The sequence below is a fragment of the Mizuhopecten yessoensis genome, unplaced genomic scaffold (assembly GCF_002113885.1).
Source record: "Mizuhopecten yessoensis strain PY_sf001 unplaced genomic scaffold, ASM211388v2 scaffold6363, whole genome shotgun sequence".
NCBI classification, from domain to species: Eukaryota; Metazoa; Mollusca; class Bivalvia; order Pectinida; family Pectinidae; genus Mizuhopecten; species Mizuhopecten yessoensis.
In genome coordinates, this window is record NW_018406512.1 from 831,844 (window position 1) to 852,531 (window position 20,688).

Sequence of the window (20,688 nt, forward strand, 5' to 3'; positions counted from 1 at the left end):
TTGCATCCTCATACGAACATAAATAATATTATTTCTTATACAGATGTATTGTAGTGCTACCGTTATTGATAATCTACCAACAAAAAATATGTATGACAGTATGAAATCGACGTTAGCTTGGAATGAACGATTTTCTCGTTTTACTGACCAGTGCGTTAAAGTCATTGCATTATCTAAGTTTAAATGGAATTCCTTGATACTGACCAGAGTATACAAGGTCACACGTGAGAGCCATCTCCTAACTTGATAACAGGTCACGTTTAAACTACACGGGGACGCGTCTTATATCACAATTTATGAAATAAAATTGGAATCCGAAATGGTATAAATATGAACAGAACATGGGAAAAAGCAGTTCTAGCAACTATAGTTCGTGAGGACGCACCATGCTTCGTGTACTCTGTCTCGCTCTAGCCTTGCAGGCCGTATTAGGGGGCAACCTGGTACAAGTGTTACAGTCCGAAGGAGAGTCCACGCTGGTCAGCCTAGTACAGAAAGCAGGCCTAGCTGATGCTTTAGGACAAGGTAAGTGTCAAACGTTATTATCTTTCTAACAAATTAAAAGTTCTATTTTCACGTAAAGCGATCTCAAGAGGTGATTGTATTTTGGATTTCTGCGATATGTATTCATCGATGTCATAATCGTTCGGTTAATCACAGGAAATAGAAAGTATGAAACTATGAAAAAGTCGACACAAAGCCAAATTAAGTAAACGTGTTATAGCATTATATTTCTATTTTGTCCATTTACAATTCATCAATGGTACTTTGAAGATCAAAAGAATGTAAACGCATCTCCAAAATGTTACGAACCTCTACAGCAATAAAGTGAAAGTGGGGAAGGTGTCTATTAAAACGTTCATAACTTTTTTAATTGAAAAGGTCATGATACAATACATATTTTTCTTAAAGTAAAACTTCCTGTAAACCGAGCAAGAATAAATTAACTCCTTGACTATGTTTCTACAGCTTTAAAATGAAGAGTGATTATAATTGTGGCCATACGATATATAATGTAAATACCTCTTCTTTGTTGGAATACCAAAGATTTTGTATAACATCTGTAAGTTACTATGGACCATCGTAAACTGTCATGGCTACTTTTGATTACATTGAACGTTTTACCTGTTTCTAGGAACTTTTACCATTTTCGCTCCGACCAATGCTGCCTTCGCTAAGCTGCCGGCAGATCTTCTTGCCTCCCTCAGCAATGACGTCGATGCTCTCGCCAATGTTTTGAAATATCACGTGGTTCAGGGATCTATCCGGAAACAGGACGCTTCCAACGAAGCCCAACTTGATACATTGGCTGGCAAAAAAATCAGGCTCAACATCTACAGTCATAACAATGTAAGTCACCGCCAGTTTTATCATTTTCATCGTTTTCATGAGATTCAAAATCACATTGCCTCCAGATCAGTTTCATCCAATTAAAATCGTTATTTTCATATTGAAGGTAAATAGTCATCAAACAAATTTCGAGTTGAAAAATTCAGATTAACGACATTGTACTGACTCAGACATGTTTAAACAGACAATAGCGTATGCTAACTCCGTATAAATGTGGTTCAGATTTCACAAATATTTACAAGTTACTTTTAGCAAGGCTATCGAACAGGAAGCTTAGTATTGTAGGGTTTTAGAGTATTGTATATAAATGTTTCGGTTTAGATAAATTGTATGTCCTAACATGATTATCATTTCTGGTAACTATACCAACAATTATGATGTCAGTATGAAGACAATAGACATAACGTCAGGAGATTGTGACGAGTTGACGAAATTTAATATTAACCTACATGGCGGTCGTTGAAAAATATCCGATGGAAATAGATACAGTTTTTGTCGGATTTTCACTGTCTCAGTCATTCAAAAAGTTTGTTTCAAATTTCATATGAGATTTGTGGAACTCGCTCCGGTATTACATTATCAATGCAGCAGAACCTGAGCTTGTGGAAACTTATTCCTGAATTATTTTGTAAATCTCATATGCAAAGAAATCGAATTGAGGACTTAATATATTCAGTAGGAATTATTTATCACTCGTTATTTATTCTAATACTAACACAAACTTCCTCAACTGCTTCTAAAAATATTTCTCGTTTGATAGTCATATAGTAATAAAACTACCTTAAAGTAATGAAACGAAAAAAACTGTGATGTTAGTGTAGTGATAAACGCCTGTATAAGTAACACAGCCTGGTACTACGGACTCATCAGTTGACGGGACTTATCGTAAAGTATTTGCTTTTGAAATGTTCGTAGTTAAAGCTGGACCGTGATATTACGTACGGTATAAATGAACGGTATAAATTATTCCAGCTCAATTGCAGCCAAGGACAACGAAATATGCATCACGGAAATGTTTATGTACAAAACCCCCGATTATGTGTAACGCTTATGACGTATGCGAGTGACCAGCTTTCTTTCGGTATTGGCTACGCTGTGTAATCATTTATAGCTGTGCATTAACGGGATAGAACTATGTAGTATAAAGTACAGCCTAAAACATTGTTTTTTCTCATTATTTGTAATATAGGAAGTTACAGTGGAAGGGTCCAAGATAACTGACTTTGACCTTCGAGCGGACAATGGATACGTCCACATCATTGATACAGTGATGCTACCACCAGAGGGCAGCATCGTCGATATAGTTGCCGGTGCCACAGAGTTATCCACCTTGTTGTCAAAAGTCAAAGCAGCAAACCTGGTATCAGCTCTACAAGGTAGGTCAAGGTCATTAGATTAGAGATGAAAGTATTGTCTTGTTTTTTGGCGATTTAAATCCTATAATTATTGCTACTTCAGTCAATTCGTTTTGCTTAAAACTTCTATTTAATATTTCAACTTTAAACTCTAAAAATGTGAAGTCCTGATCAAGTTGAATTACATTTTGACTTGTTACAAACAAATAATAAATCTGTTTATCATATTGATAGCTACCTTCAATTGTTTTTTGAAAAGCCGTTTTTATCATACAGGAGATGCTCTCACCGTATTCGCACCAACAGATGACGCATTTGCACGTCTAGGAACAACAGTATTGAACAACCTCGCCAATGACCCCAAGCTTCTAAAAGGTAGGAAATAAACTTCAGTAGATATTCAAACGTCTGATTTATACTTAGTTTAGATTATAGCATAAGTAAATAATTACACCATGTATTGCATGCAAGTTTTTCAAATACTCTTTCCAAACAACAGAAGTCCGTGGTGTTAAAACTCTATTCATTTGACAACAAGCCATTTAAGCTTCATTTAATGATCACTGGTGTTTAGCAAAAACTTAACGCGTCGGGTATCTGAACGTGGGAGGAAACCGGAGTACCCCGAGAAAACCTACGTCTTCGGGTAGGTGACTCCCTACCAATTCGCTTCAAGTCGTGGAATGAAACCTCGGCCGCCTTGGTGTCTTTTTGAGACAGTATAAGGATGTGAATATCACATGAAGTGTTCTAGTATATGCAAGGGAGTATGATATGCAAGAGTAGGTTGTGATACCACATGTTTAAAGGCCTGTGGGTATCCCACGTTTCCTTTGGTTGTCGACTCTGAACATGTCTTATGTTTTCTTTGTTGACGCAACGACATATGAAACCTTGTTGGTGATTATTTTCATTTTGTCCAAAAAAAAAAAAGATGGTAATAGGTATTGTTATGTAAGAAATTACTATATGTTCTTTCTCTTTCCTGTTAGAAATTTTGGAATACCATGTTGTCCCACACACCGAGTACTCTGCCGGTCTATATAACAGAGAATACGTGAGGACACTGGACACACGTCATGACGTCATCAGAATAGGCGTATCTGGTAAGTATAGATTTTAACTTACATATATATATTAGCCTATCCCCATCTCCTACTCCCCTTCCCCCACCCCACCACCCCCTAATAAATCGTGTTTACATTTCCTCTGGATACACATTATCTTTAAAATATGTCACTGTCCGGCCGATAAGTGAATTATTTAAAATCTATCGGTAGCGGTATATCAAATTTATTACGTATACACATGTACAAAGTTTTCGATCTTGTGAACAGTGTACATATTGTTTCAAAACCACAAGGTTACGGATACTGATAATGTATTGGTGTTTTTAAACACATCAGAACATATCAATATTTGGAATATCCAGATTGGATGGAATGGCTGTAGTGGCAGTGCCTATTTAACAAAAAAAGGTTTTTACACGAGATTACCATTTATCAACACCCGTTCCCCTACATAGAATGTATATAAAGATATCTTCATAATAAACCATTGTTCTTATATCTCCATACACTGTGCACAAGTATAATTTGGCCTTTACTTTATTTTATCTTCAGGCCCAGTTACCTTACCATCTATTGTCGATTTACACAATTAGGTTATGAAATTTAAAACAAAAGAAAAGTCAACAAAACAATGTTGTTTTTCTTTCAGGCTCATCAGTCTACGCGAACAACGCAAAAGTGACCAAGGCCGACATTAACGCCAGTAATGGAGTTGTCCACATAATTGATCACGTGCTTATTCCACTGAGGTACCTAGGATCTGCAATATTTGGAAAGAAGTAAAGCGATTCTGTTGGAATGTATCATCATTGTTGATCGTTTGTTTTGTTGTATATAACGTTTTTTTTACAAAAATAAAATGTTAAAATGTTCTTCGTACTTGAAGTATTTATTTTGGGTCAAAAATAAAACGTAACCATATGAACAATATTGAAATGTTACCACGAATGTATCGATTAGCTGAATAGTTTGGATATCTACAAATGTAAAACATCTGTTTGGACTAACTTATAACGTTCCTTTTATGTAAAATGTACATCAAAGTCAATCACAAAGACAAATTGTACCACAGTGGCAACACAAACAGACAAAAAATACCACAGTGGCAATGTACAAGGTCATAATAGACCACAGTGACAAAACACAAGAACAAAATGTACCACAGCGTCAGCATACTGGACCAAAATATACCACAACGTATGTATAAACAATCAAAATACACCGCACTGGCAATATACGATGATAGAATATACCACAACGTCTACATACGTTGACAAATGGTAACACAACTTCAGCACACAATGACAAAATATACCACAGCATCAACACACTTCGACAAAGTATACCACAATGTAAACACTCAACGACAAAGTATACAACAACGTCAGCACACAAGGACAAAATATAGCAAAACGTCAACACACAAGGACCAAATATACCACAGCGTCAGCATACTGGAACAAAATATACCACAACGTATGCATAAACAAATAAAATATACCGCACTGGCAATATACGATGATAGAATATACCACAACGTCTACATACGTTGACAAATGGTAACACAACTTCAGCACACAATGACAAAATATACCACAGCATCAACACACAAAGACAAAGTATACCACAATGTCAACACTCAACGACAAAGTATACCACAACGTCAGCACACAAGGACAAAATATACCATAGCGTCAGCACACAAGGACAAAATATAGCAAAACGTCAACACACAAGGACCAAATATACCACAGCGTCAGCATACTGGAACAAAATATACCACAACGTATGCATAAACAAATAAAATATACCGCACTGGCAATATACGATGATAAAATATACCACAACATCTACATACATACGTGGACAAATTGTAACACAGCGTCATTCAACTGGGACAAAAATAAACTAGAGCGGCAACACACAGGGACAAAATAAAATATACCACACCGTCGACATTCATGCACAAAATAAACAAGACGGATTGATTTATTACCTTAATATAGAGACAGGTAGATATAATGCAGTGATTCGAATCCAGAGATTGTTTGTACTTTATGTGATCTTGGAGATATCGAGGATGAGTTTCATTTCATTCTTATGTGTCCTGTATTTTTAGAATTAAGAGTATCGCAAATCTAGCCATATCATCGTATTTGTCCTTCAGTGTTTAAAGTAATAGAGCTACTGTCTAGTAAATATTTTAAACTTATTAGAAATTTAAGCAAGTACATGATTCAAGCAACTGTTAAGAGAAGACGTATATCATGATATAGGCCTATAAGCTGGATCAAAGTCTTGCTATATACGTTTTGTTTCTGTATATTGTGATTGAGATCTATGTCTTTTACTTCACAATGAGTTATAATCTCATTTAATTATGTAATATATAGTAATCGTTCTACCTTCGTGTTGAGGTTGCATTATTGACTTTGAAGTTTTGTTATTTCCTATAAATTTGGTTAGCGTAAGGCTTTATTTGTATTATTTCATTAACAACTAAATAATGCTTCATGAGAGTCCGCTAATTTACCTTAGGAAAAACTTCAAGTTTTCCCCAACTTATGACTATTTCATGAATTTGTAATCATTATGTATGGAATTGAATCTATTGCATATGCTCTCCGCCATTGTACAAGCTATTTGTAAAGTATTGATCAATATGTATATTTCTGTACGCCTTTATGCAATGTGCATTTGGTAATAAACTGAATTTGAAACTTGTAAGGGTGAGGAAACACAAGATTAAAAAAGGAAAATAACAAAGATGACGCCATTACATCAGACACGAACCCAAACTATGTAAAGGAGTGCAATGCAGCTTGTGACATTCGGCGTGAGACAAAGGATCAATTTGTAATCTCTTTTTAATGGATTTTTCTTTGCCCATTTTTATGCCTCTTTGTGTATTTTTCATAGCAAATTTGCAACGTTATGATAATGTATACATATACCTTATCAAGCAAACTTTCTCTAATATACTGACATAGTACAGGAGTAGAGACGAAACAGAACGAATTCAAACTCCCGATTAATCACATATAAGGCTACGATGGTAACGTAGTTAGGTGACTAGCAAGGTTCACAGAAATATTGATGTATGTTTGCTGAATATTGTTTAAACACATGAAAAGCCTTCACAAACATACTCGGCATGTTTCGGTTTATAAAATCCCATATTATGTGATGAGGGCGAAATGTTCGTAAAGTATAAGACTAAACATTATTTTATTTTAATCTATTTATCTATTTATTTTTGTATCGAAATTGAAGCAATTCTTGACGTTGATGCTGCAGGATATTTTCAGTAATATGGAAAATTATCATGGCAGATTACTTTTGCTCAACCATTACGCTGCATTTTGTGACCTTGTTTTACGTTGGTAGACAGATTTGGAAATGTTTGACATAAAAACAAACAAAAAACGGGCACGATATTTATTTGAAATCATGCATATCCTTATAAAGAAAACACCCATACATTGGTTTGATTAAATGGTAATCTGACCATCCTACATAATAATGTCTAACAAGGATACATATTTGTCACTGCTCTTTTCACTTTAAAGCTGAATCTTAATAGTTTCTATATCATTTTGCAACGTGGGTCAAAAATGACATTAGTTAAAGATTCATAACAAAATAACACAAACAGCAAATTACACTGTAGACTTGGATAATTTCTGGCCTCAGTTACGATTCACGAAATACTACAAATTCACAGATTATATAAAAGACCCCCCCCCCCCCCATTTTTTCGGTGACTGACAGACTAAAAATTTAAACTGGCATGTTAGTGACCCAGTGGTAAAACTGCCAGTCTCGGTTTCTCTATGTAAACCCACCAATAGAGTAAACTAGGTGTGATTGCTACAATACATGAGCCCATATATTATAATTTGTATTATTAACCATATTCAAACCACCTGTCCCCGGTTTATTCTAGGGACGAAATAGCTCGAACTGGTATACAGTAAAGAACTGACCATTCCGGTTTACATGAGATGGTCTACCATTGCCTACCCTGTGGTACCACATTGTAGGTGTACTTCCCATACTTGAGCTGATATAGCTGATAAGAAATCTCAACCTTTGGAGTTAGCCTGTCAGCCATCCGCCAAGCCAAACATCAAGAGTGTGCAACTATATTCATGCCAACGTAATTACGACGAAAAAATAGACACTCTTTATTAATACTGTGGAATTTCAGATATACAGCAAAAATATATTGAAATAAACTTTACAATATAGGGTTATCCCCCCCTAACTAGAATATAATGATAATTGACTAGAAATGAATAGACAAGTATTAAAGGTCATTCTACTTGATTAAATCATAATTAAAGTCCATAATATGTAGTCCACTTAATTATATGCTCCTAAGGAGCACATATACCAAATAAATGATACCATATATAGCAAGGTAAGCTATCTTGTAGGTCTATGCCAGTTTATCATCTGGCAACATATTACTGGATACATCATTGTTTAAGTGTATACCACTTACCCAGTCCAATGGTATATTATTATGACCTACCACACTGATTGACAAGTTCATGTGACATTTTAAAATTTTCTGAAGACCTGACCAACACTGGCACGAACATAGGCCTATATCCACCTTGCGAAAGTCCAAATCAACTTCAGCGTTGTTGTGGTGAACCAGTCCGCCTGAAACATTTCCTTGGAAACAGCATAGATCCAGAAATATCCTGTGGACAACAAACACAACAGCAGAGCCCTGTCCAGTAATTATTTAAATGGTGTAGTTGGAGCGGTGGGTGGGTAAATTGTTCAACAGAATTCGAGCAGCCACATCCGGGACAGAGATATTCAGGGGCATGGATACGCTTAAAATTCATAAGCGCAAAATTAGTAAATAAAGCGTCTAGCTGATGTTGACCGAAGAGGAAAGACTTGTACAAGACCAAAATGGACAAATACCTAAACTCATTCAAGATTTTCACTTAAACTAAACTGGTATTATCATACAATTGATAAACCTTATTATAAAACGCAGTGGCATTGCTTCAAATTAAATCTAATGTATTTAAAAAAACACATCTCCGAATCACACTATTTACAGATTTCCATCCAGGTCTTATTGATCATTGCGCCCTTATGTGATAGTTTCAATATCATATGACAATAAATAACCTGCCTTACATCGAGGAATTTATCTACGAGCTACCTTCCCTTCTCTTTGCAACAATTGAAGGTCAGCGTCAGATGGTTAAATAGCGTGTGTGACATCATTTTCTCCTGGAGAGAATACAACAGGTGCTACATATGATTAGTCAGGACATGGTTTTCCTTGGCATTGTTTTGCATTGGTTTATAATGTCTTTTAATTGTTTGGTGTGTTAGCAGTTCTTGTTGGATGTCGCCTGTGATTGTGTTTACCCATGAAACGTGACAAAAAATATCCTTTTTTGTGAATAAAAAAATAAAACTCTGTGTTTACGATGGCAGGTTACTTCAGAACAACCGTTACACTGATTTATATAAATACGACATTGTGTCACCTTAGTATACATATGTGAAAATGGTGAAAATAAAAATGAAAAAACACAAGCACTAACAACAAACACGGCCATGATATTATTTGAAATCGTGCACATCCCTAGGCCTGTACATGTAATAATCAAGACACAGTATTGATTAAATGGTGATCTGGCTATTCTAAATAAAGTTTTCCAACAAGGATTTATACTTTTCACTTCGTCTATTATCTGAAAGTTCATCTTTAATAGTTTCTTCATCATTTTATAATGTGAGTAAAACATGAGATTATAAAAATCAATTGCCGAATGAAAACTGTTATGAAGTCAACAAAATAGTGGAAATTACCTCAAGTACATCTAATGCATTTAACAAATATACATTACCTAATCACATTTAGTTTAAACATTATTTTATTTCCAATTTTTGCACATTAAACAAACTTCAAAACATAGAATAAAGAGGATTGGAAACCAAGCTAAGAGCGTATCCTAATGCCCCGCCTCTCATCACACTGTTTACAGATTTCAATCCAGGTGTAGAGTGATCTTACCGGTCTCATTAACTTTTAAACCAGGTAGATTCGTCGTTGCGCTCTTCCGAGATACTTTCATATACTCTACCTTACAACGAGAAATTATCCACGAGCTACCTCCCCTTCACCAACTTCTCTTTGCAATTATAGAAGGTCAGTGTTAGATGGTTAAACATTGTGTGTGAGATCATACTCTCCCTGAGCGAATATAATTGGTACTACAGGTGATTGCTCAGCACATTGCCTTGGCTGCCAGTTGTTGCGTTGGTTTATAACGACGCTTAGTTTGTTTTTGTGTGTCATCAGTTCTCGTTTGATCTCGCCTGTGATTGTGTATTGCAAACGCAATGATCACTAATTAATAATTTGCCAGATTTAACTACTTGCGATGCTTCAGTTCATATTGAAGAAATTTGACATCATTGACCTATGGTATGCTATGATTGAAGACATAAGCATTTTAAGGTTACTATCCTGTAGAAATCGATAGATGTATCAAAGAAAACTTTCACGTCAACAGAAAATATAGTTTGTCAACAATCTCAATAAAACGGCTAAAAAAACTTGTTCAGTAACGTTATGTATTTTATAAAGAGCTCTACCCATAATTCTAACCAAATGCTTAAAAGTTTCATTTAACAATTATCAATTCTGCCACCCCCATTGAAATTTCTGTATGACGTAAAACATAATATTATAACACCAACATAAACAATACACTCAAAATAAAGATGATCATCAAATGAATATGTTTTACCAGATTTAATTTATCCACCTAGACCTTGCTTCTTTTAAAGTAAACACAGAGTGTCGGTTTATAATTAGAATTTACAATTTCGTAAACAATCATCCAGACTAGGAAATAACTCTTATTCTATCAATATGTTGTAGAAACACGGAAATAGTAGAAAACGTTTGAATGATAAAATAAACGTCATTTAAAAATGAATTATTATGGTAAAAATGAATTGCTAGTTTCCAGGCTGATTCCAGGTATACAGAGCTGGATTCAAAGTTCAAATTTATAGATTGGAAATACATATAAGAAATAAAGCCTGCTAATTGTATGCTCGATCGTGAGGTCATGACCTCTATACAGGGTCTGGAGTTGTTAGGATACATTTTTACGGATGCTTCGTTTAGTGAAAATAAGCTTAACTCATTCTTATCTCAGTTTTGGGTTCAACATGTCTCCTCATCTGTATGATTTCTTCTTTATCAATCGAATTCAACTTTTGACTTGTTTATTGACACTATATATTTGACATTATAGTTATCAACTAACACAAGACCGTTATAACATACATGTTTGATTACTTTTATCGACAATTCTATATAACATATGTTTCAGTATTTCATGATTTTATTGACAAAACAGAATAACAAACGCATTTCCTCAGACATCATTTATTGCTAAACAATGATACACGCACGTTTGTGCGATGAAGCCAATTGACATGTTCAGTACTCCCATACAGCTTCATCTTTGTCCTCAGCAGTAATAGAACACATAGAAATACAGCAATGCATCACTTTATTTGAACACATTTGAAACACATACACACGTTCAGTTGCATTCGTCACCGCATTTTAAAATCAATACAAACATTCTGTAACAAAGGATGTGTTCGCGTGTGGAAATGTTCGCGATGCGAACCTTGGAACTAATCGATGAGTGCAAATGATCGCGTTGTCAATAGTACTTTAATCTATAATCTATATCATCTATATATAGATATTAGCGTTCGGATACTTTCGTGCCAATATACTCAAATCGAAAAACGCGAACATTTCCACACCCCAAATATTTCTGTATTACAGCAATATTCATCAGATTTAACTAGTTTGTGGTCCCGATTCGGACCACGACATGGTCAGAGTAGTTACAACATATTGTATAACGATTTGTTGACGCTACGCACTTCGGTACCCTCTATTACATCATAAATACGCTATGTTGTGAATAGCCTGGTTAGAAAAATATACATCATAGGCAGTTATAATATATACACGTACTTCGCATCCGCTGTGATTTACTCTAGGGCATTTTGATTTTCCTAGCCAAGTATTTAAATGACTCATCGAATGATTTCTCGGTTTATAGTTTTGACACGAGAAACGAAATATTTTAAGCTGAAGACAAAACAAAGTAAAAGCTGAAGACAAAACAAAGTAAGGAAAAACAAGTTCCTACTTTTTCAGTATTTTAAAGCTCATATATTTCTAAACCTTGTATCGTTCTAAAAGGCATAGGGTCTATTGTATAATATAAGTGTTTAGACGATATGGTATTTGTTGTGTTTTTATGTAGACGTTATGGTATATGTTGTATTAATGTGTTTAAGCTATGGTGTATTTCGTATTTATGTGTTGAAGATATGGTGTATTTCGTATTTATGTGTTGATGGTATAATGTATTGTATATTAATGTGTTGAAGCTATGGTGTGTTTCGTATTGATGTGTTGATGATGTGGTGTATTTCGTATTTATGTGTTAAAGCTATGGTGTATTTCGTATTCATGTGTTGAAGCTATATAGTATTAAGTTTTTACGTGATGACGCTATGGTTATTTCTTATTCATGCGTGAAGCTATGGTGTCTTTCGTATTTATGTTTTGAAGATATAAGGTATTTCGTTTTTATGTGTTGAAGCCATGATGTATTTAATATTAATGTGTTGAAGCTGTGGTGTATTTCGTATTTATGTGTTAAAGCTATGGTGTATTTCGTATTAATGTGTTGAAGCTTTGGTGTATTTCGTATTAATGTGTTGAAGCTGTGGTGTATTTCGTATTTATGTGTTAAAGCTATGGTGTATTTCCTATTAATGTGTTAAAGCTATGGTGTATTTCGTATTTATGTGTTAAAACTATGATGTATTTCATATTAATGTGTTAAAACTATGGTGTATTTCATATTAATGTGTTAAAGCTGTGGTGTATTTCGTATTTATGTGTTAAAGCTATGGTGTATTTCATATTAATGTGTTAAAGCTATGGTGTATTTCATATTAATGTGTTAAAGCTGTGGTGTATTTCATATTAATGTGTTAAAGCTATGGTGTATTTCATATTAATGTGTTAAAGCTATGGTGTATTTCATATTAATGTGTTAAAGCTGTGGTGTATTTCATATTAATGTGTTAAAGCTATGGTGTATTTCATATTAATGTGTTAAAGCTATGGTGTATTTCATATTAATGTGTTGAAGCTGTGGTGTATTTCATATTTATGTGTTGAAGCTATGGTGTATTTCATATTGATGTTTTGTTGACGTTAGGTATATTTTTTATGTTAACACTATGGTATATGCGTATTATTAAATGATACGTATTATGTTAGGTAATTGGTCGCGAAACAAAAAACTGCCAAAGTACATAATCTTAGTTAAAACTAAGAGAATTCGAAAGCAATAATGATAACAAATACGATGTACGGACTCCAGTCCCGAATATCTATATACACTCCTTAAAACCGTTAATGTCTTAATACGACATAATCATTTTCGCATTTTTCACTACGATACCCTCTCAGGACAAAAACATGGCAATTGCGGTGAATATTAAGACATTCGGATTGTTTTTAGTTAAATAGTTGTTAAACAAATCTATTGGTAATTAACAATGAGAGTAAAGCATTAAATACTTGTTACAATTATACATGTTCTAAACGTACTGGCGATGTGTGTGATTCCCACAGCATAGCTGTAAAAATCAATTCAAAATGTTCTATCATTAATATTTCTTTTTTTCAATGTCTGTTCCATATTTGCAGAGTACCTTACACCAGTCACGATCATGATCAATAGACGACCTTACATAAGTCACGCGTCAATTAAATTCACGTGTTGGTCACGTGTTGGTCAGTATGAATCGTTGGTCAGTGCCCACGGGATTTCCTTATAAGGCACTGGTCAGATATGCTATCTTGTTAAATTCCATAGTCACTTCACAACCGTCGTACGTTTGGACTGGACATAACACATCAGAAATATATATCAAAATAATTTATTAAAAGTTCAGATGAGTGCAGAAATGGCAATAAGAATATATGCAATAAAATAATGTGTATGTAACGTAATGGTGATATTATTTCGTTATTAATATTATTCAATTATTAACTTTATTTATTTATTCATTTATCTGTTTTTAATGACGTTTGTACTTATATATGCACACTTCCATAATTAACAAATAAACCTTTAATAATTAATTGTGGGCGGATTGGTCGAGTGGTTAACAATCCGGCCTTCCACGCAGGCTGCCGGGGTTCGATCCCCGAAGTCGTCGTACAACCCAGGTGGAGTATAAAATGGTCTGGGGTTGATATTGCGGTTTCTGTGTTGTTGCATTCAAGTTAATTGGCACTATAAAAGATACCGTTGGAAGCACGGTCCCACTACAAACAAAACATTATACATCTCAAGCACACACGCAGACATACACACAGAGGGAGATATTAGCCAGGTGGCATAGGACTAGAACTTAGCGCCTGATATGGCAGCTCCTGCAAATTCCTCAAATTGTATTGATTAATGTATATGCTAATTGAATTGATTGTAAATAAACAATTGTATTTCTATGTAATGTAAAGCGCTTTAGAGTGACTTAGGTTAGCTAGATAGGGCGCTATATCAAATGCTGTATATTATAATGTAAAGCGCTTTAGAGTGACTTAGGTTAGCTAGATAGGGCGCTATATCAAATGCTGTATATTATAATGTAAAGACATTGTCAATATTCTGCTCTGTATTATTTACCAACACATGATACAAATGTGAACAGTTATCACTTTTCTATAACTACAACTTGCCTATTACTAACATCTGCCTATAGCTAGCACCGCGTTCATCTTTACAGAAGTTGGAAAAACAGTTAAACATATTAAGAAATTATACTTTCTAGATTATAGGTTTGTTTATACCAACATGTGTTTGTATTGAATTATCTTCTTAAAATTAATCGATCGTCATTTTAAATACAAAATTATATGAAAATACCGAAGTGTCAACAAAACCATTATTCGAACTAAAAATTGAAAAAGAACAAAGATAATAAGACCAGGTGTTGCAGAAGGATAAGGGTCTTCTGCTTCATTGAGACACCCGGCATGTAAATCTAAATCGAATCCAAGTAATGGCACGTACTCACATCAAATGTTTGATTGTACATGTATGACCTCTTGTTACACATATATGTGTATGTGTCTGGTGCCCTTATAAATCTTAAATCTGTCTATAGCTTTGGCTACTACCACATGGCAATACAGTAAGTATAATGTACCGGTGAACGTTGCTCATAGTTCCTACAATAATTCACAATGTAAACGACAGTTGCTATATATGTACATTCCTCAATACAAATGTCATGTGTTAAATATCAAAGATAAAAGAATGTATAGAAAAGATCCGCGTCATCGACAATATACACGAGGACAAATGCACTAAAGCTGCACTACACAAATATAGCGCAAATACGCCAGAACAAAATATTTCATACCGTCAACGTAGTATGACAAATTATATTATTGAGTCAAAAAATAGAAACGAAAATTTACCATAGCGTAAAGATGTAATGACAAGTTACCTTAGTGCCATAATAAGGACAAAATAAACCTTAACATCAATATCCATATCATATTTATTAATGGAAGGTAAGCTATGTAAGAAGGTCATACATTAGAACAAAACGGGTAAAACAGACTACAGGAACCAAGGTACCATGCACACGACAAATTGTATCCTCATACAAATATAACTATTATGTTTTTACATACGTTGGTATTGTTGTGATACTCTACCAACAAACACATCTGTATGACAATATGCTATAGAGGTTAGCTGGGGATGAAGTATTTTCTCGTTTTACTGACCAGTGCGTTAAAGCCATTGCATTATCTAAGATTAAATGGAATTCCTTGATACTGACCAGAGCATACAAGGTCACACGTGAGAGCCGTCTCCTAACTTGACAACAGGTCACGATTACACTACACGGGGGACGCGTCCTATATTACACTTTATGAAACAAATTTCGAATCCAAATTGGTATAAATATGAGCTGAACATTGGGAAAAGCAGTTCTGACTTCAAGAATCTCCAGACGAAACAGCAACTTTAGTTCGTGAGGACGCACCATGCTTCGTGTACTCTGTCTCGCTCTAGCCTTGCAGGCCGTACTAGGGGGCAACTTGGTACAGGTGTTACAGTCCGCAGGAGAGTCCACGCTGGTCAGCCTAGTACAGAAAGCAGGCCTAGCTGATGCTTTAGGACAAGGTAAGTGGCAAACGTTATTATCTTTCTAACAATTTAAAAGGTCTATTTTCACGTAAAGCGATTTCAAGATGTGATTGTATTTTGGATCTCTAGGATATGTATTCACCGATGTCATAATCGTTCGGTTAAACAGAAGAAATAGAAAATATGAAATTATTTTTAAAGCAAAGTCGACACAGAGAGCCAAATCAAGTAAACATTTTGTAGCATTACATTTCTATTTTGTCCATTTACAATTCATCAATGGTACTTAAGGTCAAAAGAATGTAAACGCATCTCCAAAATGTTACCGACCTCTATACAATGTAGCAATAAAGTGAAAGGGGAGAAGGAGTCTATTAAAACGTTCATAACTTTTTATATTGAAAACGTCATGATACAATACATATGTTTATTACAGTAAAACTTCATGTAAACCGAGCCAGAATAAATTAACTCCTTGACTATGCTTGTATATAGCTTTAAAATGAAGAGTGATTATAATTGTGGACATTCGATATATAACGTAAATGCCTCTTCTTTGTTGGAATACTAAAAGTTTTGTATAACATCTGTAAGTTACTATGGACCATCGTAAACTGTCATGGCTACTTTTGATTACATTTAACGTTCTACCTGTTTCTAGGAACTTTTACCATTTTCGCTCCGACCAATGCTGCCTTCGCTAAGCTGCCGGCAGATCTTCTTGCCTCCCTCAGCAATGACGTCAATGCTCTCGCCAATGTTTTGAAATATCACGTGGTTCAGGGATCTATCCGGAAACAGGACGCTTCCAACGAAGCCCAACTTGATACATTGGCTGGCAAAAAAATCAGGCTCAACATCTACAGTCATAACAATGTAAGTCACCGCCAGTTTTATCATTTTTACCATTTTCATGAGATTCAAAATCACATTGCTTCCAGATCAGTTTCATCCAATTACAATCGTTATTTTCATATTGAAGGTAAATAGCCATCAAACAAATTTCGAGTTAAAAAATTCAAATTAACGACATTGTACTGACTCAGACATGTTTAAACAGACAATAGCGTATGCTAACTCCGTATAAATATGGTTCAGATTTCATAAATATTTACAAGGAACTTTAGCAAGGCTATATATCTAACAGTAAGCTTAGTATTGCAGGGTTTTAGAGCATTGTATATAAATGTTTCGGTTTAGATACATTTTATACCCTAACATGATTATAATATTTAGTTTATATACCAACAATTATGATGTCAGTATGAAGACAATAGACATGAAGTCAGGAGATTGTGACGAGTTGACGAAATCTAATATTAATCTACATGTCGGTCGTTGAAAAATATCCGATGGAAATAGAAACAGTTTTGGTCGGATTTTCACTGTCTCAGTTATTCAAAAAGTTTGTTTCAAATTTCATATGAGATTTAAGAAACTCGCTCCGGTATTACATTATCAATGCAGCAGAACCTGGTTGTGTGAAAACTTATTTCTGAATTATTTTGTAAATCTCATATGCAAAGAAATCGAATTGAGGACTTAATATATTCAGTAGGAATTATTTATCACTCGTTATTAATTCTAATATTAACACGGCCTCAGCCGCTTCTAAAAATATAACTCGTTTGATAGCCATATAGTAATAAAACTACCTTAAAGTAATGAAACGAAAAAAACTGTGATGTTAGTGTAGTGATAAACGCCTGTATAAGTAACACAGCCTGGTACTACAGACTCATCAGTTGACGGGACCTATCGTAAAGTATTTGCTTTTGCAATGTTCGTAGTTAAAGCTGAACCATGATATTACGTACGGTATTAATGAACGGTATAAATTATTCCAGCTCAAATGCAGCAGAGGACAACGAAATATGCATCACGATAATGTTTATGTACAAAACCCCCGATTATATGTAACGCTTATGATGTATGCGAGTGATCAGCTTTCTTTCGATATTGGCTACATTGTTTAATCATTTATAGCTGTGTATAAACGGGATAGAAGTATGTAGTATAAAGTACAGCCTAAAACATTGTTTTTTCTTATTATTTGTTATACAGGAAGTTACAGTGGAAGGGTCCAAGATAACTCACTTCGACCTTCGAGCGGACAATGGATACGTCCACATCATTGATACAGTGATGCTACCACCAGAGGGCAGCATCGTCGATATCGTTGCCGCTTCCTCACAGTTATCCACCTTGTTGTCAAAAGTCAAATCTGCAAACCTAGTTTCAGCTCTGCAAGGTAGGTCAAGGTCATTAAATAGAAGACGACAGTATTGTTGGCCGATACGTAACAAAATTGTCATGTTTTTGGCGATTTAAATCTTGTAAATATTGCTACAAATGTACTTCTCTCAAATCGTTTTGCTTAAAACTTCTATTTAATATTTAACTTTAAACTCTAAAAATGTGAAGCCTTGTTCAAATTGAATTACATTTTGACTTGTTACAAAAGATCAATAAATCTGTTTATTATATTGATAGCTACCTTCAATTGTTTTTTGAAAAGCCGTTTTTATTAAACAGGAGATGCTCTCACCGTATTCGCACCAACAAATGACGCATTTGCACGTCTAGGAACACACGTATTGCACAACCTCGCCAATAACCCCACGCTTCTTAAAGGTAGGAAATAAACTTCAGTATATATTCAAACGTCAGATTGATACTTAGTTTAGATTATAGCATAAGTAAATAATTACACCATGTAGTGCATGCAAGTTTTTCAAATACTCTTTCCAAATAACAGAAGTCCGTGGTGTTTAAACTCTATTCATTTGACAACAAGACATTTTAACTTCATTTAATGATCACTCGTGTTTGGCAAAAACTTGGAGCGTCGTGTATTACAACGTTGGAGGAAACCGGAGTACCCGGAGAAAACCCATGTCTTTGGATGGTGGACTCCCTACCCTTTCCCATCCAATCTTTGAATCGAACCCCAGCCGCCTTGGTGTCTTTTTGAGACAATATCAGGATGTGAATAGCACTTGAAGTGTTCTAGTATATGCAAGGGGGTATGATACGATAGGTAGGCTGTGATACCACATGTTTAAAGGTCTGTGGGTATCCCTCGTTTCCTTTGGTGATGATTTGTCCTTATGTGTCGACTATGAACATGTCTTATGTTTTCTTTGTTGACGCAACGACATGTAACTGTTCTGGAGATTATTTTCATTTTGTCCAAATATAGAGGATACTAGATATTGGTCTGAAGTAAATAACTATATCTTCTTCTCTTTCCTGTTAGAAATTTTGGAATACCATGTTGTCCCACATACCGAGTACTCTGCCGGTCTATATAACAGAGAGCACGTGAGGACACTGGACACACATCATGACGTCATCAGACTAGGCGTATCCGGTACGTATATATTTTAATCTATATATAATCTATTAGCCTATCCCCATCTCCCTCTCTCATTCCCCCAACCCACCACCACCTAGTAAATCGTGTTTACATTTCCTCTAGATACACATTAATCTTTAAAATATGTCACTGTCCGGCCTATAATTGAATTATATTAAATCAATCGGTTTAATATAACCATATATCAAATTTATTACATATCTATATGTACAAAGTTTTCGATCTTGTAAACAGTGTACATATTGTTTCAAAACCACAAGATTACGGATACTGATAATGTATTGGTGTTTTTAAACACATCAGAACATATCAATATTTGGAATATCCAGATTGGATGGAATGGCTCTAGTGGCAATGCCTATTCAACTAAAATGGTTCTTACACAAGATTACCACTTATCAATACCCTTTCCCATGCATAGAATGTATATAAAAGCTTTCCTTTCTCGAAGATATCTTCATAATAAATCATTGTTCTTATATCTTCAAACACTGTGCACAAGTATAATTGGGCATTTACTTCAGTTTATCTTCAGGCCCAATTACCGTACCATCTATTGTCGATTTACAAAGTTAGGTTTTAAAATTTGAAACAACAGAAAATTGATCACAATTGTTTTTCCTTTTTCTTTCAGGCTCAACAGTCCACGTGAACAACGCACAAGTGGTTAAGGCCGACATTAATGCCAGTAACGGAGTTGTCCACATAATTGATCACGTGCTTATTCCACTGAGGTTCCTAGGATCTGCAATATTTGGAAAGAAGTAACGGGAAGTAACGCTTCGTACTGGAAGTTTTTTCTTAAAAAAAAATGAATTAAAACATAACCATATGAACTATATTGAAATGTCTTTCTCCTAAACTACAACGCATTTGTCGATAAGCAGAATATTGTGGATATCTACAAATGTAATAAATCTGTTTTGATTAACTTATAACATTATTTGTATGTAAAATGCACATCATAGTCAATCACAAAGACAAATTGTACCACGGCACCAATGCACAAAAACAAAATAGCCCACAGCATCAACACCGATGGACAAAATATACCACAGTGGCAACACACAAAGACAAATTATACCACAGTGGCAACATATAAGGTCATAATAGACCACAGTGACAACACACAAGATCAAAATGTACCACAGCGTCATCATACTGGAGCAAAATATACCACAACGTATGTATAAACAATCAAAATATACAACAGCGCACTGGCAATATACGATGATAGAATATACCACAATGTCTACATA

At 34.8% G+C, this 20,688-nt stretch overlaps 1 protein-coding gene across 1 annotated transcript; it reads left to right on the forward strand.

Annotated features, from left to right (window-relative positions):
• The first annotated feature begins 346 nt into the window (after positions 1 to 346).
• Positions 347 to 20,360, forward strand: LOC110452029 (transforming growth factor-beta-induced protein ig-h3-like). Its single transcript, XM_021500290.1, has 13 exons — positions 347 to 525; positions 1,136 to 1,350; positions 2,540 to 2,726; positions 2,982 to 3,080; positions 3,698 to 3,811; positions 4,425 to 4,507; positions 8,160 to 8,167; positions 15,947 to 16,086; positions 16,712 to 16,926; positions 18,115 to 18,301; positions 18,586 to 18,684; positions 19,310 to 19,423; positions 20,064 to 20,360. Exons 1-13 carry the CDS (start codon positions 387 to 389, stop codon positions 20,195 to 20,197), a joined length of 1,734 nt encoding a protein of 577 aa, XP_021355965.1. The 5' UTR covers positions 347 to 386; the 3' UTR covers positions 20,198 to 20,360.
• Positions 20,361 to 20,688: the final 328 nt, after the last annotated feature.